The 25,258-nt window shown below is 40.6% G+C and overlaps 3 protein-coding genes across 6 annotated transcripts in view; 2 read left to right on the top strand and 1 right to left on the bottom strand.

The window, feature by feature from the left end:
- Positions 1-250: 250 nt before the first annotated feature.
- Positions 251-10,062, top strand: LOC115795661 (calcium-binding mitochondrial carrier protein SCaMC-1-like). Its single transcript, XM_030751668.1, has 10 exons — positions 251-617; positions 837-963; positions 1,103-1,190; positions 1,344-1,455; positions 3,483-3,641; positions 3,730-3,882; positions 3,988-4,095; positions 4,205-4,372; positions 4,579-4,729; positions 8,828-10,062. Exons 1-10 carry the CDS (start codon positions 441-443, stop codon positions 9,007-9,009), a joined length of 1,425 nt encoding a protein of 474 aa, XP_030607528.1. The 5' UTR covers positions 251-440; the 3' UTR covers positions 9,010-10,062.
- A 1,712-nt stretch (positions 10,063-11,774) lies between these two features.
- prkab2 (protein kinase, AMP-activated, beta 2 non-catalytic subunit) lies at positions 11,775-18,779 on the top strand. Its single transcript, XM_030752875.1, has 8 exons — positions 11,775-12,119; positions 13,726-13,912; positions 14,029-14,186; positions 14,321-14,414; positions 14,599-14,713; positions 15,086-15,219; positions 15,350-15,418; positions 16,375-18,779. The coding sequence occupies exons 2-8, from the start codon at positions 13,754-13,756 to the stop codon at positions 16,450-16,452; spliced, it is 807 nt and encodes a 268-aa protein (XP_030608735.1). The 5' UTR covers positions 11,775-12,119; positions 13,726-13,753; the 3' UTR covers positions 16,453-18,779.
- Positions 18,780-19,831: 1,052 nt separating this feature from the next.
- LOC115795334 (myomegalin) overlaps positions 19,832-25,258 on the bottom strand; it is a 48,766-nt gene continuing 43,339 nt past the window's right edge. For all 4 annotated transcript variants that reach the window (XM_030751172.1, XM_030751170.1, XM_030751171.1 and 1 more), the window contains 2 exons: positions 25,058-25,112; positions 19,832-22,533 (listed from right to left, as the gene is read on the bottom strand). In XM_030751172.1, the coding sequence (XP_030607032.1) occupies positions 22,394-22,533; positions 25,058-25,112 (195 nt within the window). In that variant the 3' untranslated portion in view covers positions 19,832-22,393. The remainder of the gene's footprint in view (positions 22,534-25,057; positions 25,113-25,258) is intronic.

Raw genomic sequence — 25,258 nt, 5'->3', positions numbered from 1 at the left:
CTGCTCTCACGTCCTTAGATGAAGAGATTAAATTTCCTCTGGGATGCACTGTCACATATCACATGGGGAAACTATGATTAACTTCAGTTTAAAAGCATAAGCCGGATTATGCATATGGTCAGGCCACGAGTTATTTTTTCCCACAGCTTTCTTATTATGCCATGTTTCCCGCTTTTCCGTAAAAACATCGAGTAGTTACGTCGCCTTCATCGCTCCGCCCCCGCTCACTGCAGTTCCCCTGTAACGCTCCGGAGCACCGCACACCTTTGCATAGCGCAGGCTGCAGAATAACCCAAGCAGAAGTCCCTTTTATCACTGCTGACGACGAGCTCGCATGTGGATTTTGCACTGGATTTATGGGTGATTTTCAGTATGGATTGTTAATCTGACCCTTTCTGCAGGACGGCTCGTCTGGACACAGTTTGCACATTAGCGCTACAATGTATCAGACGTTACGGACGTTACTATCAAATGCCCGGTGCTGGGATGCCGACAGTGAGAGGTCATACCAGGACCTGTTTGAAAGGCTCGACACCAACAAAGATGGGAAGGTGGATGTTGCTGAATTACGAGCGGGCCTCAAGGCAATGGGCATTTTCCGCCAGGGAGCCGCACAGGTAAACCGCCTGCTAGGTTAGAGGGCTCCCATACAGATAGGAGTTTCAAGTCCAGACCTGCTCATTTTGCATGCATTTCCGTAGTAATGTGACACCCCCCCCCCCCGTGTGTGTGTGTGTGTGTGTCTGTCTGTGTGTATTAGAGTGAGAGAGGTGGAGACTGTCCATATAACTGAAGGAACAAATACACTATATATACACTATATCTCCACTTTGCAGAAAATTGTGTCGTCTGGTGACCAAAACAAAGATGGGTGTCTGGACTTCAGCGAGTTCACCAAATACCTGAAGGAACACGAGAAGAAGCTGTGGCTGACTTTCAAGAGCCTGGACAAAAACGATGATGGTAGGGAGATGAGTGAGGTTGCAGGAGCTTCCTCATTGCAAGAAAGAAATGAATGCTTGGCGTTAGTCACATGACATGCCAGTGAACGTTTACAGAGTCAAATACTGCAGCTTGTTTCACTTGAATGTTTATTTGTCAGGGCGGATTGATTCCTCAGAGATCCAGCAGTCCCTCGCAGAGCTGGGCATAGATATCAGCAGAGAAGAAGCCCTGACAATTTTACAGAGGTTTGACTTTAAAGCACTGTAACATGTGTCTGGTTACATTGTGGCTAAGCATACTGATACCACGTGTAAGTTAAGAAATTCGGGTCACATATGCTTCATGTAATGTAATGCAACACAATAAGCATAAGTAGGTAAAAAGTTGTGTTTCCTTAGTATGGATATAGATGGGACCATGATGGTTGACTGGAATGAGTGGAGGGAACACTTCCTGTTATGCCCTGCCCACAACCTGGAAGAGATCATACGGTACTGGAAACATTCTTCGGTATGTATCACATAAAACACACTCCCATATATTGTCTGTATCACACAGAAGTACGTTTAGTAGGCGCACACAGAGGCAGCTGCTGTGAAGTAAATCACATGCTGTCTAGTCCTCTCGCGCTAGCTTTATAGATTTCCTCTGCAGTTCACACTAGGCAGCAGTTTTGAAAGTGGTGAACTCGTCAAGATAATTAGGTCATATCACCATGCTCTGTGTCCCTCAGCTCACTCCTCCACCTCTTCATAGTGCAAAGAAAGACGTCTTTGACTGGTCTGTTACTTGTGCAGCACAAGACTTTTTTTGCTCAGCCACGAGCAAAACAGTGCCTCTCTTGACAGACTTTCTATCTGCATGTTCAAAGTGTTTTCCAAGCAGAACTGTGTGGTCATACAGGAAATGTCCTACAAATGACCGCAGCACACACTACTAACTCTAAGAACCTTTGCCTTTCCCTGTAGCTTTGCACTACATTGCCGGCGGAGTGTGTTTTTAACTAATGATGTGTTGTGTTTACTTCAGAATCAGATATTGGAGCAGATATCTCAGATTGTTAGTTTGGGATTGCTGGGGCTGCTCTGACTTTCTGAGTTATAAATCTGACTTGAGAGGGCTTTCCAGTTGAAAATTCCGACTGGGAACTCGGAAAGTCTGGTTTCCGACTTCAAATGGAACGTGCTGTAACACCGTTATGCTTTTGCAAAAACGCTGTATATATAACACTAGGGTTCATTCAGCTCAGTGATTATTCTAGCTAAAAGACAAGAAGCTCACAACAACATATTTCAGCTTTTCCTCACAGTTTTCCCAAAAGGTTTTGGTGATTATGGGGGGGGGGGGGGGGGGGGGGCTTTTTTTTTTTGGCTTTTCTTGATGTTTTAGCCTTGTAGCTGACAGCTCTTGTTCAAGGTTTTGTAAATGTTGACCTCTACTCACACTACAACTTGAAAAAAGTTGTTTCTGCATCACTGACCTCAAAAGGAGACGTTCATGTTGTTGATGTTGTACATTTGAAACCCTCAGTGACCCTACCCTTCCAAGAGACATAATCAAAGGCAAAAATAATTGAGGTATAAGACATTTTATAATGTGTATTATACAGAAACAGACATACCACTTAGAATATGTGTTGTGCTGACGGACATACAGTCTATGCAGTCCTGTGAAACACCCTTACTGCTTCCATAGGAATTAAGAGGGTAAGTAGAAGCTACGTGCTGTAAATCAGCTGTACTTTTACTGAACAGTGTGAGCACCTCAGTTTGCAGGTATGATGTATTCAGGTATTTTCCCACGAGTGGATGTCCCAGCAGATGAAGCCCAAGATCAGAGCGTCCAATGCTTAGAGAAACTGCAAATAACCCAAGAGCTCTATCTCAGACTATACAGGCCTGTTAGCACATTAAATTTTAAAGTTCATGAGAGTATAATTAGAATAATACTGAATAAATATGGCTTGTTTGAAGGGCTGCCAGGAGAAAGCCTCTTCTTTCTAGAAGAACGTGGCAGCGCAGCCTAAATTTGAAAAGTTGCAAATTGTTCTAACAATAAAACAAGTTTATTATCAAACTGCATTTTAGTGTTCATATTAGTAAGGATTCATAAATAATTACACATTTCCCTAACATAACAAATGTTAGGGAAATCTATTTAATGTGTCTGAAAGAAAGGAAATATTGGTTGATACATCAGATTTTTAAATCGCAGGATGTTGGCATCAGTATCAGTCTTAAAAATCCTCAACCCAAAGTGCTGTGGCAGGATTTTAAAAGACAGTCGTGCATAAGTAAATGACCAAAAACCTCAATGAATTGAAGCAATGTTTTAAAAAAAAAAGTGAGCCAAAAAACCTCCACGGTGATGTGAGAGGCTGAAAAAAATCATACAGAAAATGGTCGTGCTTAAAATTATTGCTGCTAAAGGAGGTTCAGGGCTGCACAGAGACCTGTGAAAACTTTATTTTTCAAGTGACTGTAAATCAGACGTGCCAGGGCTCATGAATTCTGTTGATCTGCTTATGTAATCACTAGGTTCTGGACATAGGTGACAGTCTTGCCATCCCAGATGAATTCACAGAGGAAGAGAAGAGCACAGGTGGCTGGTGGAAGCAGCTTGTTGCAGGTGCAGTGGCAGGGTCTGTTTCTCGCACTGGTACTGCCCCACTGGACCGAATGAAAGTCCTCATGCAGGTAAAAAATATGACAGATATGAACCAAATAGATGGATAAATAGATGTCTGTGACAGTCTCCTATTTAAAGCATATCTTTGCACTGCAGGTTCATTCTTCTAAGGCCAATCAGATAAGTCTGCTAGGGGGCTTTAAGCAAATGATTGTAGAGGGAGGTGTGACTTCGCTGTGGAGGGGAAATGGAATAAATGTTTTAAAGATTGCACCTGAGACAGCGATTAAATTCATGGCATATGAACAAGTAAGGAACTGCACCACTGAAATTTTAAATATTTTTTTTATACTTTTGATTGCAGCTATTAGATTTTATAACAAATATCGTGGATTTTTATGTTTTCTGTTACAGTATAAGAAACTGTTATCATCAGAGGGAACGAAGATTGAAACCCACCAGAGGTTTATGGCTGGCTCTCTGGCTGGGGCCACAGCACAGACAGCAATCTACCCAATGGAGGTAACAAGATCTGTGATACTGCCTCGCTGGATGCAATAACACCTCCTCTCCACACAAACCAATAGAATCTGACCACCTTTGTATCTTTTATGCACGTTTTCTCTTTAAGGTATTAAAGACTCGACTGACCCTTCGGAAAACTGGCCAGTATGCAGGAATGTTTGATTGTGCCAAGAAGATCCTGAGGAAGGAGGGCGTCAAAGCTTTCTACAAGGGCTACATACCAAACTTACTGGGCATCCTTCCCTATGCTGGGATAGACCTGGCTGTTTATGAGGTATGCTGGCTTTGTGAGGCATGCTGCCCCTGTAGGGATATTTCACAATGGATTGCACTTTAGTTAATTAGCTCATTCAAATGTGCACTAAACAAATCAATCTTGTATTGCAGGGTTACATTAAATTCAATAAGATTCATTTTTTTTGTGTTATGCTGATGTTGCGCGTAACGTGAATTTTCCTATCTCTCACCATAACTCTCCAGACTCTAAAGAACACCTGGTTGTCGTATTACGCCACAGACTCAGCCAACCCTGGAGTGCTGGTGTTGCTGGGCTGTGGGACCATCTCTAGTACCTGTGGCCAGCTGGCAAGCTATCCACTCGCACTTGTGCGCACTCGGATGCAGGCACAAGGTAAACACAATCTGACATTTGAAAACAGTAATGACATAAATGGGTAGCCCCTTCATTACATAATAATGGCATAATATATCTTTCAAGACAGGCGAGATATGCATGGTGGTGTAAAGCTTCTGTAAAGGTGACCCATGTTTTATGTCAACATGTACTCGTGTTACAGCCCACATAATGGAGAGGGGAGAGAGAGAGAAATAAAATAGAATAGAAAAGAAATATTCCATCCACTTTGATGCAGCTCAGAGTCAGTCTAAAGCCAGAGCCTTTCCTCCTCACTGGCCCTACACCCACAGAGAGCATCCTCTTCTCTGTTACTGAGGATTTCCTGGTTGATGCATATTTCAGAATTTCATGTGGATTCTTTCCAAAAAAAAGTTGAATTTACACTCACTGGACACTTTTTTAGGAACATGTTTCTAGTACTGGGTTAGACCTGTTGTTTCCTTCAGAACTCCCTCTTTGTGGTACTGATTCAATAAGATGGTGGAAACATTCCTCAGAGATTTTTATCAATGTTGATATGACAGCGTCACACAGCTGCTGCACATCCATGATGAGAATCTCCCCTTCCAGCACATCCCAAAGCTGCTCTATTGAATTGAGATCTGGTGACTATGGAGGTTGTTTGAGTACAGTGAACTCATTGTCATGTTCAAGAAACCAGTTTGAGATGATTTGCGCTTTGTGACATGGTGCGTTATCCTGCTGGAAGCAGCCATCAGAAGATAGGCACACTGTGGTCCTGAAGGGCTGGACATGGTCATTAACAATACTCAGGAAGTTCTCTGGTGTTTAAATGATTTTCAATTGGGTTGTAAAGTGTGCCAAGAAAATATCTCTCACACCATTACACCTCCAGGAGTCCGAACTGTTGGATCCATGCTTTCATGTTGTTTATGCCAATTTCTGACCCTACCATCCGAATGTCACCACAGAAACAGCTTCATTGTACCAGGCAACTTTTTTCTTTGATTGTCCAATTTTGCTGAGCCCGTGTGAACTGTAGCCTCGGTTTCCTGTTCTTAGCTGACAGGAGTGGCACCCAGTGTGGTCTTCTGCTTCTGTAGCTCATCTACTTCAAGTTTAGACCAGTGTTAATTTCGTTGACGAAATATTTTCGTCATAGTTTTCGTCGACAAACCTTTTTTTCATGACGGGAACGAGACGATAACTAAATAAAAACTACCTTAAACGATAAAAACGATAACGAAATGAATTGACACTTTCGTCAACGAACGAAACCGAGACGAAAATGCTTGGCAGGGACCAAATCCAATCAGACCTTATTTAATTTTTGTGAAAGGGCAGGACAAGTTAGGAAAGCATCCAGTCAGAACTGATTTAATTTTGTGACAGGGCGGGACAAGTTAGGAAAACATCCAATCAAATGCACAGATGCACAAATTTGCTCTAAACCCGGGAAGACCAAACAAGCCTGCGATTTGTCGTTCCTTCCGATAGAACTAAGTTACGTAAACAATGTCAGCAGGGAGAGAGAGGAGAGCCGATGTATGGACACATTTGTCCTTGGATGCCGTGACAAACAAAACGATGTGTAAACCATGTGGGGAGACTATCTCGGGTAAAAACACGACAAATCTTAAACATCTGCAAACCAGTCATTCAGATCTCCATGCAAAGGTAAGCATTTTAATGTCATGCAGGGTAATGTGTTTTTCCCAGTTTAGTGTTTGTGTTTAGAGAAAATCTCCACACCGCGGTGGATTAGCCTTTCCTAATCTTAGTCCTGAACACTGTCCTGTACCTTTCAGAGCGTGTCCTGCTGTAAAACGCTTGTATTATCTCAGTAAGGTGGTGTTATAATATAAGTGTGTATAATGACTAATTCAAGGGAACTGAAGAAAAAGCATTTACATTTTACACCCTTTATATTATAGTTGACTAAATCGACTGTAGATTTAGTCAACTATGTTCTTATGATAATTTCGTCGACTAAAACTAAAACTATTCAGATGACTAAATTATGACTAAAACTAAATTACATTTTCGTCAAAAGACTATGACTAAAACTAAATCAAAATTTGCTGTCAAAATTAACACTGGTTTGGATGTGTTGTGGATTCAAAAATGCATTTCTGCATACCTTGTGTACTTAAGATTTATGATCCTTCTCATAATTTGGACTATAGGAAATCCCAGGTTGCTCGAACTAGTATTTGTTAAATCCCGCCCATCGGTCGCTACTATTGGTTAGCCAATTGGGGGAGCCTGGGAGCGGGAGATTAGATCTATCAAAGCTGCTTTGAACACCATGGTGGGTTCTCAAATTGTCACTGAGGAAGTGCTTACCACAGTCTTAATTGAGGTGGAAGTAATTCTGAACTCAAAACCCCTAGGGCATGTTTCTACGGATGTAGCAGAGCCAGAGCCCATTACACCAAACCTGCTTCTCATGGGGCGGCTTGACCCTGCCATGCCTCAGGCCATCTACCAGGGGTCTGAGCTTCTCAGTCGTCGTCGATGGAGGCAGTGTCAAGTACTGGCCAACCAATTCTGGAAAGGCTTCATAAGGCATTACTTGCCTACTCTACAGACCCGTTTCAAGTGGTGGAATGAAGTAGAGAATGTCGGGGCAGGGGCCGTGGTCATGGTCGTTGACCCCCAGTTGTCGAGGGCATCCTGGCCAGTTGGCCATGTCAGCAAAGTCCTCCCCGGTACAGACGGGCGAGTTCGAACAGCGGAGGTTAAAATTGGACCAGTGGCACAACTCATCAAGCTTCCAGCCTTTCCAGAAGGGAACAGCAACTGAATGAATCGTCTCCTTAGGGCGAATATGGCGCACCATATTAGGGGTCGGCTGTACTGAAGATTTGTGATCCTTATCACAATTTGGACTATAGGAAATCCCAGGTTGTTCGAACTAGTATTTGTTAAATCCCGGCCATCGGTCGCTACTATTGGTTAGCCAGGCTGTCAGTCATTATTCATTAAAGAAATTGGTTTCTGCCATGCCAGAGCTGAAAAAGAGCAGTGGCGGTGGATGGCTGGTACTGCTTAGAACGGATGGTAGGACCCTGTGTGAGTCCATTGGAGAGTAAGTTTCCTTTCTTTTGTAGAAATTATTTGAGTTATGGATGTTGCTGCTATTTCATATCTTGAGCAGATGGTTGTAAAAAGAAGCATGGGTGTTGTTCAGTGTGTGCAGCAGAACTAAGATGGCAGCCCCCAGTAAGCCATGTGTTCATGTGTTCTTGATGTTATCACAATCTGTTCGAGGCATTTTTGCTAGCACCGCGTTTGGGAGTAAGGAATACGTTAGATTCTGTATGTTGTTAATGTTGATGATGGATGTGCATCCCATGTAGATTCTAGTACTATGTAGAATTCTATTCTATGCAGTAATTCTATGTAGTATTCTAGTGTTATGTAGAATGCCAACTGGCAGATAATGTTGCAAATATGTACAATTGTTATGCCTTTTATTTTATTCTATTGTTGTAGAAAACACACACAAACGACAAGGCCTAGAGGCTCTACTGTCGGGAAGTTATATCCTTACCACTGAGCAGAGGAAGAAATAAATTTACTGAAGACCAACGTGGTTCAAGAGCATTTTTACTGATGCACCACAGTGATCACACTGATTGATCAGTAACTCTTGCCATCCGAGTCATGTGTGAATCAATCTGAATTCCTTACACCTTGGTTGTAAAGAGTTACTGTTGCCTTCAACTTTTGCCCATGCTCCTCTGACCTCTGGCATCAACAAGGCATTTTCACCAAGAGAACCGCTGCTCACTGGATATTTTGTCTTTTTTGGACCATTCTCTGTAAAGCCTAGAGGTGGTTTTGCAGAAAATACTGAAATACTCAGACCAGACTGTCTGGCACCAACAACCATGCCACATTCAAAGTCACTTAAATCACCTTTCTTCTCTATTCTTATGCTCAGTTTGAACTTTAGGAGGTAGTCCTAACCATGTCTACATGCCTAAATACACTGAGTTGCTGCTATGTGACTGGCTGATTAGACATTTGCATTATTGAATAGTTGAACAAGTTTACCTTACAAAGTGGCCAGTGAATTTATTTTTTGCTTGTTAATGGCTTTCTAAACTTAATATTTCTTTGCAGCGTCTCTGGAACAATCAGACCAGCCATCTATGAGTTTTCTGATGAAGAAGATTGTAGCCAAAGATGGGTTTTTTGGACTCTACCGGGGCATCCTGCCAAACTTCATGAAAGTCATTCCTGCAGTCAGCCTAAGCTACGTGGTTTATGAATATATGAAGACTGGCTTAGGGATCTCCAAATGACTGCAAACAAAAAAAAAGTTTATCGTATTTGTCAGGTTTGAAAATGCCTGAAATAACTCCAAAAAAGGCAGACAGAGATAAAACATACAGAGCATGACTTCCATCAAATGATGGAGAATAGAAATGTATGTTTTAAGAGCTCTCTCCCAGTAGTTAAAGCATTAATGATTTGTGGTATGCATGCTCTAATTTTTGTCTTACTGTAACACATTCCACTCTCCCCATGTTTTATTATTTACACACCTTTACAAAAAGACAGTTCTGGAAATAACCCATAAAAGGTAGTAAGTATAATGGCTTATTTAATTTATGCCACAGATGTTCCTTTAAACTGTGATGAAACAAACGTGAGCTAATGTGTTGTTTTTTCTTTGTTTGAGAAATGACGCTATGAACTTTTCACGTCTATGCACTGTATACATAATTTAACCCTTTTGTAAACACCTAAGTGACAGCAGGTCCAGACAAACTGTTCTCCAGTCAGCAGCCGTCCACTAAAAATTGTTTGCTTGAACAAAGCAATACACTGGAATAGTGTGTGAAAGAAGACACACATCTTGTACAATGTTAAAACCACTGATTCCTGTATTTGATACCCATTTAAATGTGCCTTATCTGGGTTTAAACCTGATAACATCAGTATATAGCTATACTGCTTGTAACTTTTCAGTTATGTTATTTATGGGTTTTAATGATGAAAAGTACTTGCAAGGAGCATGTTTTTGTCATGTGTCACTTCTCATTTCAACCACCTATGTAGGTGTTCGTAGATACCCACAACACACTCATTCTACAGTTAACTTTGATTTTGTTGCATATTCTTTCACACAGCCAAGTGGGGGAAGTTTTGATGTAGCATGCAAGATAAAAACCTCTTGTGTTTAGTTTATGTGACATTTTTGGAGCTTGAAACTGATCTTAACTTATTAGTTGGTGAAACTTGGTCTTTCCAGGGAGGTTTGAATGGTGATATTACCTCATAAGTAATGTAAAATCTGATGTGTTGAAAAGCTTTGCCAAGTGGTCAATAAAGACAAAGTGGTGCTGAAGGTTCTACAGTGTCTTTTAACTTGACAAGGCCAAGGCCTGTTAACTTCTCATCAGTGATCATGATTGACTATAACCGATCATTTCTCTTTGCCACCATAAAGGATTTGTTTGACAGTTCTCACTGGATTGACCAATACTCAGAACAATGGGAAAGTCCAAGGAACTCTGAAGATCTAAGGAGAATTATAGATTTACACAAGTTGGGAAGGTCTCTTGGATCCATTTCTGAACAACTGCAGATTCCAAATCATAGATTCAAACAATTGTCCATAAGTTCAAGTTATTCAGATGTGTCATCAATTTCCCAAGGTCTGGAAGAAGACCCAAATCATCTCACTCACATTAGTGGTAATTGATTAGTATGTTTAGGAACCACCAAGCCTTGCCATAAACTGGAAGCTGCTGGAACACTGGCATCATTGTCCATGGTGAAGTGAGTTTTACACTGCCATGGACTGAGGGGGTGCTGACCAAGAAAGAAGCCCTTGCTACAAAATTGACCAGTGGACTTCTGGATAAATGTTTTATGGTCAGACAAGACAAAAATGTAGCTATTTGGCCATAGTGACAATAGGTATGTTTGGATGAGTAGAGGAGAGGCTTTCAAACCTAAAAACACTAACAACTGCCAAGCATGGTGGTGGTATCATCATGCTCTGGGGCTGTTTTGCTGCCAGTGGCACTGGTACATTGCACAAAATGGATGAAATAATGAAGGACTAACTCCAAATCCATCAACCTCCCCTCAAATCAACAGCTAGGTGGTTGAAACTTGGACACTGTTGGGTGTTTTAACATGACAATGATCCCAAACACATATCAAAACTGGTTTTGGAATGGATAAAGCCGGATAACATTAAGCTTCTGGAATGATTTTCTCAAAACCCTGACCTCAACCCTATTGAAAATGTGATCTTCTAAGGTCTCTCCTCTCAGGTCCTGTGTCAAAACTTTGCTGTAGATATTTTTTTTTAGGCCTGGCACTTTTTTCTCCTTCACTTGTCTGGTTTTCTCAGATTTTTTTAAGCACATGCTGCACACCTGGGTCAAGACATGCCAATTTTTCTGGCTAATAGCTCTTTGGGAATCATGTTGGTGCAAAAATGCTATTTTATGCCTGTCAAACTGTGTTATTTTTGGCATTTTCTGTAAATTCAACTAAAGAAATAGGAACAAATTGTGTGTTTTTGTGACAGGCGTCAAAGAACAAAGTGCCTAAAGCTACAATTTAAAATTGGGTCTTTCCTAAGTTGTCTGTTATGTGAAGACATGACACAGGCTCATCCCTTTAGTTTGGAGCTTTTTTTTTTTTTTTAATGCTTGAATGATTCATAGGTTAGTTTTAAGTGGCTTAACAAATAGAAGAAACATTCCTATGGAAATGGTCAGATACAAGGACTGGACTGAAAACTGGACTGAAACTTTGAAAGCCTGGAGAACTATTGCTCAAGAGCACTAAAAAATTGCAGTAATGTCTGACTCCTTGGAAGAGAAATATAAAAAGGTGAGAGGTAACAGTTCCACAGTCGCACACACTCCTCTGCGACAACACTTAAAACCACAGTACCATGCTTTTTCAACTATGCAGTCACAAAATATCTATTTAAATTGTAATTCCTTGTGGCTGTCTCTATCGTCTTCATTTTGTGGCTAGGCTGTTTTCATGAGATGTTTGCTTGGTGTCGACCTTCACCCTATTTTTCTGTTTTAACTAGTTTGGTCCTGACCGCTCTCCGTAACGCTGCCCTCTCTGCAGTTGTTGTAAAAGAGGTGGGTCTCACTCCGCTAAAACACAAACTGAAGTCAGTACAGCCAGCTTGAGGGTGTTGGGGGAGGTTTTTTTTCTGTCTGTTCTAACTAAATGGTGCAAAAACTAGTTTTTGTTTCTTTGCGGTAAGCGGCGCAGACGTGTTAAACAGGACAAAGAGTCTGATCGTTTGCTTGTGGACAGTGACAGCTAGCAGTCAGCTAACTTTAACTGCAAGCAGCGGCTAAAAATATTCTCCTGCTAAGTGACCTGAGGTGGGCACCGCTCAACAGCAGCCGGCGGGGAAACCAAGGTAAGTCAGAGCTAGCAAGCTGTATGGGTACGCATAATTATTTACTAATGGTAAAACTGTATGTATATGGTTTTCTTTAAGTTTCTGTAGTAAAAACTTGTTGATCTGGAAGTAGCTTAGCTAGTGGGCGTGAACTAATGGAGGCTTTCTTACTACATTATGCCTGAAAGCATGATTCTATTTACGTTATGCGGTTTTTGATTCAAGTCCAGGTTCACGGCCAGGAGACAGTCACTGTTTCATCTGTCTTTCTTTATCTGCCTAGCCTACTAGTAAGCCAGTTAGCCCTACTGGAAAACCGTTTAGCTTCTTGCGTAAGTCAGGCTGTTGCTCATCGTGTTACGGTGGTGTTTGTCATACTAAACAAATGGTTCCATGTAATAGGCGCAGTTTATATTTACACATACACCACAATAGGCTTGTGGCCAGCCTCAGCCTCTGTCTGTGATGTATTGTCATTACAGATAAATGGCGGTAGACCGTGGCAAATTGATATCCGGTGTTGTGCCAAAAAGTGATCGTCTGCCATAAAGTGATTTTCGATGTTTCTATGTGCTTTTATGTGTAATGTCTTTGCTTATATTGGTGACTAGAGTGTAGTCAATAGGGTTTATGAAGGGCTTAAATATAAAATAAAGAAATGACCTGTTTTTCAATTATGTTTATGACTCTGCATTATTGCACGTACATCATAATAAATCCAGTCCTCTTTGGTAACTTAAAATATCTTTATAGACTGTAATGTTATATTTGTTCTGATTTCTGCTGCCCTCTTGGCCAGATTTCTCTTTAAAATCTGACCGATCACAGTTTTTACCCTAATAAATAAAGAATATATAAAAGTCGCTGCCAAAAACTGATTGCAGCGTCTACCTTGTGACAGAAATGTAGTTTCTTACTCAAAATTACTTGATATCATTCACGAGAGAAATGTTTGACATATTTTTCTCAGATTATAGGTCAGCAAGTCATTTACACAGTTTAAATACGGGCAATCGTTTTCTGGTGATCACTTTTTGGCACAACACCGACTTGTAATTTGTTGTCAGCAGCATTTAGGGGTTTGCATTGGTGCAGATGCAATAAATTAGGCTGCCAATTAATTGAGCTTTCCTTGTATAGCAGCTACAAGTAACTAACAGAGATGCAAAAAAAACCCCTCTAAAATACTAATTAACTCCAAAAATAACAAAAAAACACGTGTTGTTGGGCACAATAAAGCCCACCCCCTGCAGACGTTTTAGCTGATTTGAACGTTGTCCCTCTCACAAACATGTAACTCTCCAAACACTGACTCACCGAGATAACACATAGGTCCCATTGTCCATGCCCATAATTTTCCCTTGACCTTTACCTTGAGGTCAAGGTCGCCGAGATTCAAACTCATCTAAGATTTTTAGTAGATGCATCTATGGTGTGAATTTGAACATCCTAGGTGACATTGTTCTCGAGTAAATTCAAACACAAGACATTGTTGGTCAAAACACATTGTTACTAATTATAGCCCAGCCTAAAAGTCAAATGTCACCAAAATCAGTGTGCTTTTTTTGAAGAGACGGTTCAAGGGCCTGCCATAGAAGCATAACATACTGTCCTTTCTTTTCAGTGGTATTATAAAAAAAAAGTAAAGCATCATGGGCAACACAAGTGACAGGGTGGCCGGTGATCGCCATGGCACCAAGGCCCATCGCACAGACAGTGGAGGAAGTTCCAAAGACCATGAACCCAGTAGCAAGATGGTGGACAGCACAGATGACCCCAACACCTTCAACACCCACGGGCCTGAAACTAAGGTATGCATACAAAAATACTGATTATTGTATGGAAACTTCATGATGAGCTTCCCAGATTTCAAAACTTTTCTCTCAGGACAGCTTACATTTGGGATTTGCATGTTTGTTACTTTCAGACATCAGGAGAGAAAGAATTCACCCCAGATATGGATGACCTGGTTAAAACTGGTCCTCAGGCTCGACCCACTGTGATCCGCTGGGCTGGAGGTGGGAAGGAGGTCTGCATAGCTGGTTCTTTTAATAACTGGAGCACAAAGATACCACTAAATAAAAGGTAAACAGGAAGTAGATGTCAGTACATTCTCACGTTCATTATCTTTTTATGAGTGAGTTTGTGGTAATTATGTAGCTTCAGAGATTGTAGATGAGGGATTCTGGTATCACACTAATACTCTCCTCTCTTTGAAGCCATAATGACTTTGTAGCAATTCTGGACCTGCCTGAAGGAGAGCACCAGTACAAGTTTTTTGTAGATGGACAGTGGGTGCATGATCCCTCAGAGGTACAACAGCATCTCTCGCTTTTTCTTTTTTTTTCTTTTTAGTGTGATACTTGAAAAGCCCTTGCAATGGGTGAAAGCAGCTAAACAGATCTTAAACCTAAGGGAAAGATCTTCAGGAAACTGCCCATTTTACAATTGCTTCCTCATTTCCTCTGTGATGATTTCTCTTTTTCTTTTTCTGCAGCCGGTAGTAACCAGCCAGATGGGCACCATTAACAACCTGATCCATGTGAAAAAGTCTGACTTTGAGGTGTTTGACGCCCTTCAGGTCGACTCCTTGGAGTGCTCCGACACGTCAGGTCAGCCCGCTCTGTTATTCAGTTATTTAGTCAAGGAAATCAGCTTGCATAAATAGCAACTGGAAAAGTGCCTTGTCATATCACAGCATGCCTTTCCTGACCTTGGATTAACAGAGCCAGCAGTTTAAGTGTTAATACAGCTCCTAGGCAGCGGGTTGAATAATAAATGCAGAAGTACAGTACCAGTCAGAAGTTTGGACACACCCACCCACCCATTGATATGAATGTGTGAGTGGTACTGTACACACAACTATTTTGTTTTTAGTAAACTTTGACTTTCTTTTTGCTAATGTTTTAATAAAGTTCTTAGTATGCGTGTGTGTGCGCGCGCGTGTGTGAACTGTGATGTAAATGTGATTGTTGTATCTTCAGACCTGTCCAGCTCCCCTCCTGGCCCATATGGACAAGAGCAGTACAGCTTCAGACCTGAGGAACACTTCAAAGCCCCACCCATCCTCCCACCTCACTTGCTTCAAGTCATTCTCAACAAGGACACCAATATATCTGTCAGTATCTCCACCTTTCATGCTTCATCTGTCACTTTACAAACTGGATGTCAGTTCTCAAACCCTGATGTGACTCATCTTTTCATGTTACTGATTTCTTTGTGATTTTCCTCTTACTGTCTGTTGCCAGTGTGACCCTGCCCTGCTTCCTGAACCCAACCACGTCATGCTAAATCACTTGTATGCGCTTTCAATAAAGGTAGGTTCACTCGCAGCAGAATGCCATAATGACCCACATAGTTTAGTAGTAGAGGTTAGTAGTTAATCATAATTTTTTCCCCCCCCACCTTTTCCATTTACATACAAAGGGAAGATGTTCTGCTTTTGGGGGAAGTTGTCAGTGATGTGAATCATTTTACATCAGAGACCATATTTTGAGACCCATACAGAGCTTATTTTTACAGTTATCTTGCCTTATTTTTTATGTTAGTTAACAACTTTATTAGGGATGGTAATAAAAACATATTTCCTATTGAAATACAATTAGTTTCACAGTGATAGTAAAAGAAAAAGGGAACAATTCATTTCCATGTGCACAAAGAGATTTTGTGACCATTGCATGTTTTGGCATGAAATCTGATTTATCAAATGTGCCAGTCAGGCTAGTGTATGAAATAGTGGAACCACTGGAAAAACTACACTCTATGTTCCCATTAAACCACTGTGTACTTAAAAAAAATAAAGCTGGGAATGACCTTATTGTTATTAGTCAGTGCTAGTGCTGGCTGGCTAGTTTGGTAGAGTGCACAAGGTTCACTGTGACTCCTAAGAGTGGCTTTTAGTGCAGCTGAATGCTGAAAGCGACTCAACAAAACCCAACTACCTTTTTATTCCTGCTGTAAAGTTGGGCCTTGTAACACTGAGGTCTGTTGGTCATAACTCCCATATGGAGCTAAAGTCAAGTTGCCATCAGAGGAACTGCTTTGGCACTTGAGCCAGAAACAGCACCTGCCACTTGTTTTTGCCTTTTATTCCAAGGAATATTACCTTTTTTTATTCATAAATCAGCCAATCCTGCGCTGAGAATGTTTGTGGTAATGTCTTTAACTGTCATCCAATATGGAAATTAGTTGGCATTTTCATCATTTGAAGCATATTTGCTGTGAGTGTGGATCCCACTGATTGGAGCCTGTTTGGGTTTGTTTCCCTCTGTAGGATGGAGTAATGGTCCTGAGTGCGACTCACAGATATAAGAAGAAATACGTCACATCTCTGCTTTACAAGCCTATTTAAACCTTAACTCGGGTGCTCCCCAGTGCTTTCAGCAGCATGTTTGTAATCGGCTGTTTTATTTTGTTTTGTTTTTTTTTTTGTTTTAGTGTGTGTATTTGTCAGTTACATTTAGCCAAATCTTGCACTGAAACAAGTTTACAGATGAGCTAGAGGCCCGTGGCTGTGACTTGGGTTTTAAAGAGGCTGCACTTCTGTCTACATAGGGCTCTAAACAATAGTAGCGAAGTGTGTGTGTGTGTGTGTGTGTGTGTGTGTGTGTGTGTGTGTGTGTGTCAGGAGTTGGAGAAAGCAATGAGAACCATACTGTGGCTTTTACCTGTGACATCTGCAGACAAATCAGAGACTGAGTAAATCACTATGTGTATTCGAGTGTTTGCTGCATTTTTTAATTCTATTGTTTTTTTCTGGGGTGCAGATCCATGTTACGTGTGACTTTTTTCAGGTAGAGGACCTGTGAATGATATGTTACATAGGATTCTGGGTTTTGAAGGTGTTTTTAAATCAAGAGTTTGAATTTAATCAGTGTTGTGTGATCGTATTTGCCTTTCCACTGGTTCTGTTAAGCTTTTAACTGAGTAAATGCTGAGTATCAAGATGAATTAAACTGACCTGTAGTCAGGGTCAACAGGCTGAGACAGAGAGCAACAAAGTTAGTATTGCTTGAAGTTAAAGTGCAATAAAAAAGAGAAAGGAAATACTAAAATTTAGCTCAACCCAGAAGTATGTTTATTCTTGTTTAGGAAGCAGCAGGCACATAAACTGTTGCAGTGACCTGGAAACATCCTTGTTTTTGAAAGAAAAGCAAATTTCTTTTCATTTAATGGAACTTGAAATTAATCAGAAATGATTAATCAGTTAATGGTTAATTAAGTTATGGTTGCTTATTTTAAAGGACCTTTTCACATAGCTGTACAGAGGCATATTTTCAGAAAGAGACCTTTTGGCACCCCTCTGACAATCTCTGGTCTCTAAGGAATTATGTATGGCCTAACTGGTTGGCAAGCGGTTGCTGGAACTTGCTGGTTGTTGCAAAAATACCACCGTATGATTAATTTGTTCACAGATTACCACAGTTGCCCATAGTTTGCATTCAAGATGTAAATTTTCTTTTACTTTGAAGGCGAACATTCTCTGATTCCATTTTGTGTCGCGCTCTTCCACACAAACTATGGGAAACTGAGCCAGTCCGCTAGCGACTAAAGCAATCACAAGAAGGTTTTCGGTGCGGCACTGTATACCTCTTTGCAACCCATTTCACCCAACGACAACAAGCAACTTTCCACAACCACTCACCAACCGATCAGGGAATACACATTATTCACTAGCGACCATTGGCTACCATGGAATCACTGACCAGTTTTTGGCGTGTATGACGGGCTTAGCAGGCGATTTCACAGCGACTGCCAGCATTTTTCCCCTAACGACCAGCAGTCGCCAACCGGTCTCTAGGCCTGTGTAACAGAGGCCTGACGTGATCAGTCAGCCTTTTTAAATTCATGATAAATTTACATTAGTGAATATAGTGTGCCATTCAAACAAAAGTGAAGGTTCATGAAAATGGGCCACCATGCCTCCATTAAAAAGAGGGAACTTTATTTATGAAAAATCAATGTATTAATCATTAATTTTCATTGTATTAGCTGAAAAATCAAAAGTGATTTTCTTTCAAAAACAAGGACAGTGGTGATCCCAAACTTTGGGTTGTAGTGTTGATAATTTATAACCCACAAGAGTTTGACGCTGCCTCTTGTTGTTCAGTGAAGTCTGTCATGTACATTTCAGTTCATGGTAATGTTCTGGTCACTGTAGGTGGAGTACTCATCTGTTTTAACAGGGAAACCCACTTTCCACACAGGGAGTGATTGGTCAAAGGTCACTTAATTCTGCTGTTGCCTTGATATAAGTATTTGAGCACTTTACCGTTCTGTGAGCAGGAGTGTTGATGTAAGCTTTTAACTATGCAGCAGACAACTCATGTACTGTAGCTTCTCTGGACTACAGGATATATTTAGTCTAATTAAGATATTTTGCTGTGCTTTGTGTGTATCTGTATGGAGTTGTATTTATCGAACAGGATCATAGGAATGTACTGTATCTGTTACATGTACTGTATAGTCGTAAACAGAGGCCTGTACATGCAAACAATTTCAACTTGCTGCTTGGTATTGACCATCTGCCCCTTATGATGATACAGTAGTGATATAACGCACATTTAGAAGGTAAATGAACACACCTCAAACAGTAGTCAGAGGCACATTACCAGATGAATCAACAGGGCTGTAGAGATGAACTTAAGTGTACAAAGTTTGCTTACACGTGTTCCTAAAAGCCTGTTAAACTATATATATATATATATATATATATATATATATATATATATATAATTTTTTTTTTTTTTTTTTTTTTTTTTTTGGTGTGATGACTTTAAAAGTTATTTTAATCGTCAGCACCTTAATAATAGTATATAACCATAACTGGTATACTCCACAGACTTAGAAAAGGGGCTTTCATAAATCTTGTTGGGTGTTCAAGTAGATGTTTGAAAAGTGTTTTGTAAATGCTGAGCCTACCTATAAAGTTTCATCCAAAGAGTTTCATATGATAAGGGATTGTGGCCATGCAGCCAGCTCCTCAGACATGGATTAAGACTAGTCCTAAATTCAAAGATCTCCACTGAAGTGGGAGGGGGTGGGGGGTAGTTTTTAGTCTCAGACTGTACCTAATCCATGTCTGGAAAACTTGGCCACTGAGTTTTAAGGTTAAAACCAAAACTTGAATTTTACAGGGGTTACATGAATGTTTTAAAATGCTTTGCAGGAGCAGTGTAAGGATCCATTGTACAAGGTTTTACTTGTTTGCAAATAAATAATAAAGAGGGTGTACTGATCCCATTTCCTGTCTGTCTTCTGTTTAACTTGATCCTTGTATATGTATTCATGGATAAACCACTGCCTCACCTAAATACTGGTCTTCATTTGAGTAACTTAATCTTAAACCACTGGAGACCATTCGAGAGGCATGGCTGAGTTGGTTTGGGCATCTGCGGAGGAGGGATAGTGGATATATATTAGACAAAGGATGCTAAATATGGAGCTGCCAGGAAGGAGGAAAAGAGGAAGACCACAAAGAAGATTAATGCATGTAGTGAAGGAGGACAGGCAGAGGGCTGGTGTAACAGAGGAGGATGCTAGAGAGCATTTTATGGAGGCAGATGGGCGAAGCTGAAAGAAGACTTGATCTTAAACTACACGTCAACCGCTCATCCTTGTTGCAGCATGTCAGCACACTGTGACATCACTCTTGGGTGTCCTACTGATAACAGCGCAAGCACAAGCTGCTGGTGATCTGAATCATAAAATAAACAGAAAAAAGCCACCAAAGCTTTTTAAAGTGTTTTATTTATTCTTTCCCAAAATCCTTCAGGGATAATACGTTTGCCAAAACAACACACAGTTAACTGTCATCAGAGACAGGATCTTTGTGAGTCCTGTATCGGCCTTCTAATTCATTATGCACAAAATTGGGGGGAAAAAAGCTGCACCTATCAGAGCACAATATACATACAGTATGCAACTCAACACAAAGCACTGTTGATTCCCTCCTTAATAAAAAGGCTTTGTTTACGCTCCTATAAGGTGCTCTGTGAATCAAACACTTCAGAATCTCTTCAGTCGTTGGCTTTTTTTTAATTATTATTTACAGTACACAAATCTTCAAAACTTTTTACCCTTTTGTAAAACTTGGCAACTTTTGTCTTTTTTCTGAAGACTCGAGCGCAAACAAAACCTAATTTGGCAGAACTCAGGTAGACGCTTGTTCAAGGCCATTTCTACCACTGAGAGCAGACTTGGGAGGCTCTCAAGCTAAATTTAAAGGCAAGTAAAGCAACATCAATCAGAGCTTCGTTACAGGTGGATGGCATTGTGAGCAGTGTCTTAAATATCATGAAGGCATAGTTTGGGATTACATAGCAGACACAGCCTATGTGACTAATTGATTCAAAGTGACACAATCCTCTAACGTACACTGCATGTAAATCATACATTGCAAACATACTCAGAATTCAATGATGTTTAACATCAAAATAAAACATATCAAGCTATTGCACAGCTACCCAGATAATCAACTTTGCAAAAAAGCAAATGTTGGATGTTTTCACGCACACTGACACACTCCCATAAAATATCATCCAGAGAAGCAGGTTTGTTTTTTTTTCTTTACAGCATAAAATGGCAAATGTACAGCAAGAAAACACACCAAACTAAATGTGAAGTGAGTGAATTACGGAACAATGACCCCACCAGCAGCCTGCCAAAGTTTGCATCATCTGTAACAACTGGATAATCCATATTGCCGTTGCCATGGGAATGCTAAGACGGTCTGAACCTAGAGAAATGGCAAAGACAATGGCACACGGCCACTTAGCTGAGATTTTGGTCCAAAGGAGGAGCTCATTTCAGTCACACAATCCTAAATAAAATGAACAGAGCTGTCTAACGGTTACCGTCTCTGTGGTTCAACGGGCCCCCCGATAACGTAACACTCAGGCGGCCCTCCGACCTGATCCGACCAATTTGTCATTCACATGGATAAGGCAAGTACAGAGTTCAAAGTTCAAACTTTGGCAAGTTTTGGCAATTCCCTGTTCCATATCTTAGATTCCACCATTTACAATCTCTGTCATGCATAAACACTCAAGAAAAATAAGTATAATCGTAACACTGGTCGTCTCCTAACATTAATATGAGTGTGAGTGATATTAACTCAGTGTCAGGCAAAGTAGTAATAACTCAGTGCAGCATAATCATTCAAGAAACTACATCATTATTGCACATGCTCATATGAGAACTCCTGCAGAGGAGTGAATACGCGTGTTTAGCCTGGTTCCATTTGAGTACTCCAGCCTCTTTTTACAAACTATAGTCCAGCCTGGAAATCAGAATCGGCCAGCATCACCTTCCTTGATTTATTGAGTGTTTTTGAGTTGGAGGCCAATAAAGCACCTGTGGGGTCTAAAAGAGGAGGTTTGTGACTTAAATGGAACCTTTCTCCAGCTTTTGTTCTACAATTTATAACCCTTGGCTGGCATACCATTCATAAGCTTCCTCGACAAGCACAGATATAGCTAGTACGCAACTATTAGCAGTGATTGCCTACCTAATGTACATTCCTCCACTGTGTGTAATGATACATTGTCGATGTCATTTTTCTTTGCATTGCATTTGCAAAAAGGTGTCCTTGTTAATCAAAAGTGCCACAAAAGAAAAAAAAAAAAAAGCACTTGCATTTCTGTGGCAGTCAAAGTTGAGGCTGTCTTGTCTTTGAGTGGGCGGTGTTCAATCGCACACATATATAGGTATATATGCGTGTACGTGTGTGCAGAATTCCTCTCACAAGCCATTTTAAACATGCATGAACATCTCTTCCATCAGCAGGCTGTCTAGCTCTCACTGGGATGCCTTTAATGCAGATAAGGGAGTGTGCAATGGAAACCCTCCTTTTTAAAAATGTTACATCTGTCCAATGATGTAAATTCTTTACCTGATAAATAGCCAAATCGTTTCTGGAGAACTCAGCATCTAAAGGCATCCTCAACCACTTCCATCACATCATTGAAGCCACCATAGGCACATTTTAAACACCTTCTTCTGACACACAAACAACAAGGCAAACTGCTGACTGTATCACTCAAAGACAATAATACACATCACGGTGGGGGATGTCACAAACGGGGGAGAGGGTGAAGGGAATCTGGAAAGGCTCCAGGTGCAGATTACACTGTGCACATAGTGCCCAGAGGAGCGAAGGAGTGAAGTATTTATGGCTGAACAGAGGTAGAGGGTAGAGCTTGGGAGGGGAAGGAAGAGGGTGGGATGGTGGGTCTTGGCTGTTTCAGCATAGAGGTCAGAGTTCGTAGCATTTAGGCTGGTTCTTTGAAAGTCTAAAGCAGGCACTGGCTGCTGCGCTTTCTCGCTGCCATTCGCTGACTGCCTGCAGCCACAGTGACTCCAGAAGCACCACCGGCCTTCAGGAAACAGTGATCAGCAGGCTGCTTTCTGGCAGCACCTCCTGGCTCTTCAGCTGCATTTTTTGGAGGAAAAGAACGAGACGGAGAGGTGCAAGTTATTAGTAAGCAATCCTTACATACATAATGCAGGCTAATAAGAGTGATCAGGGAGGTGAAATGTTGACTGAATAGTTTGACATTTTGAGGAACATGCCACTCTAAGAGTTAGCCAAGAAGCATGTGAAGTGTTTAGTCCTCGTCTCTCTATGCTCTCCTTTTTTCTCTTCTCATACATTTAACTGGAAGTACAAGGACACCATATCAAATGTTGAATTTGAGAATTTCTTTTCAATATGTTTTTTCCAATATTTTCTATATTTCTTTTCAAATATAGACACATTCTATTTACCTCTGTCGTCCAATGAGAATGCCAACAATGAGGACATGAGAAAACAAACTGCTGTAGTGTTGAAGGTGTTTCATTTTTGTTTGATGTTGGATTTTATCTGTTTACAATTTTGCTGCCTCCTTGTTGTATTTTAAATATCATAATGTACCACAAGTTTTCACTTGGGTGGCAGTTCTGAACTCCAGGCAGGCCAGACTCATTTACTACAGTAGTGATGCTGTAATACCTGAAGTTTGGCATTATGCTGCATTTAAATGGCAGTATAGGTTTATCCAATATACTGTATATTTACAGTACTGTGCACAAGTCTTACACCACCCCTCATTTCTTCATCTTTTGCTAGGAAAATGAGAAATCTGTGTAGGGATTTATTGAAGAATATGCAAAACATACATGGAAATTGCAGCATATAAGGCAAAAACAGAGCTTGTACAAGCTTGAAAGTCAATATTTGGTACGGCCACCTTTATTCATCAACACATCCTGAACTCTTGGGCAGCTTTCTTGTCATTTCTTTAGGTAGTCTTCAGGAATAGTTCTCCAGGCTTCTTGAAGGACACTGATCTTTAACACCACGGGCTAAAATGTAGCCGATGTAGCCACTGATTTCCACTCCAGTTTTTGTGTAATTTGGCATTCTTCAACCTTTTCTCCCTCTTTCCCTTCTGTTAATGGGTTCTTGACAGCCACCCTTCCTTTCTGATGAGGCTTCAGTGAACAGTAGATAAAGCTCTCAGGTCCTGTGTCAGATCTTTGTTGGATTCTTTCCTATTTCTTAAGGACATGACTTTAAGATGCTATTATATAGCTTTTAGGCCTCCCACTTATTTTGTCCTCCATTTGTCCAGTTTTCTTCAGTTGTTAAGGACACACTGCACACTGCATGCTAAGATATGCCAATTTTTCAATAAGGAATCACCTATTAATCACCACACTATTTCATGCCTGTCAAACTATGTTATCTTTGGCATTTTTTTTTTTTTGTAAATTACACTAAAGAAATGTGTTTTGCTAGTAAAAAAGTGCCTAAAGATATAATTTGAAATTGGTTCTTTGCTAAGTTGTCTGTTATTTGTAGACAACACTGATTCATCCATTGAGTTAGGTGACTTTTTTATGCTTGAATGATTCATAGGTCAGTGTTAAGTGGCTTACCAAACAAACATGGTCAGGACTGGACTGAAAATAAGTGAAAAAGCAGCCAGTGTCCAAAGACAAAGAGAACTGTTGCTCAAGAGCACTTTAAAAAATGCAAGAAAATCTGGCTCCTTGGAAGCAAAATACAAGGTAATGAGGGGTGTCTCAAGACTTGCACAGTACTGTAATTCAGCATTAATGGTACCTTCACAGATGTGCAGGTGACCCCTGGCATGTGTATGCACCATTTTACAGATATAATATTTAGTTCCCAAAATGTCCCACTATTCTTTTCAAAACAAAGCCAGGAGCAGTTTGCTGTGCAAAATGTTATTTGTAAGGAAATTCCCAAAGAACAACTCCTTGCAGGTGAAAAGCTGAGGATGATAAAAGAATAAGAAATGCTGTTACTTAAAACATCTTTCACACAGACACAAACTCTGGGTGCTGCACGTCTTGTGGCATGAACAAAGCAGTAAAACCTTCCTTAAAGTCATCGCACAAGTTTGTGTGCACATCATTCAGCAGACATACAGAGTGGAAACTATGACTGTGCAGTTATTTTTGCACTCACGCTGGAAGACTTAAATAGACTCAGCCTTAATATTAGAGGTATGCTGAAGTAAAACAACACTTAGAACACCTCAGGAACAACTCACAGCCTTTTGAAACTACTACTCAACCAACTTTACTTATTTTGTTTTAAATAAAGGAGAGTTGGAGGGGGATTTTCTTTATATATAGCAAATCTCTGCGTGCTGTGAGCTATTTGAGACCAGAATCACCTCCATTATATCCCCTGTTTTATATTAATAAGAAATGCAAGTAAATGCTAAAAATGCAAGTTGAGATGGATTTTGCTGTCAGACAGGATGGTAAAGCTGTGATGCCGACATGATTAGAAAAAGCAAAACTCCACACACAGGTAAAAACTGCCCCGGAGTACACGATCATCATCACTTAAGGAGGGATGAACTATGTCATCTAGTAATGCAAAACGTGTATCTGGGACATCTACCTATTTGCAAGCCCACAAGATGTCAGACAATTACCAGCATAAGGAGAGGAAGAGGAGGAACTTAGAGAGGAAAGCCTCAGCTTATTCGTCTGGGGGTTTTCATGGAACGGAAGAGAGGAGGGCAGAGGAGAGGAAACACAAGGTCAGGACGAAGGAACCGTTGGGACAGAAAAGCCAACAGTAATGAATTTACAACACATAATCCTGATGAGCACAACACTGTGACCTATGGAAT

The sequence above is a fragment of the Archocentrus centrarchus genome, chromosome 17 (genome assembly GCF_007364275.1).
Source record: "Archocentrus centrarchus isolate MPI-CPG fArcCen1 chromosome 17, fArcCen1, whole genome shotgun sequence".
Classification (NCBI taxonomy): Eukaryota; Metazoa; Chordata; class Actinopteri; order Cichliformes; family Cichlidae; genus Archocentrus; species Archocentrus centrarchus.
This window is presented reverse-complemented; position numbering and strand designations above follow the sequence as displayed.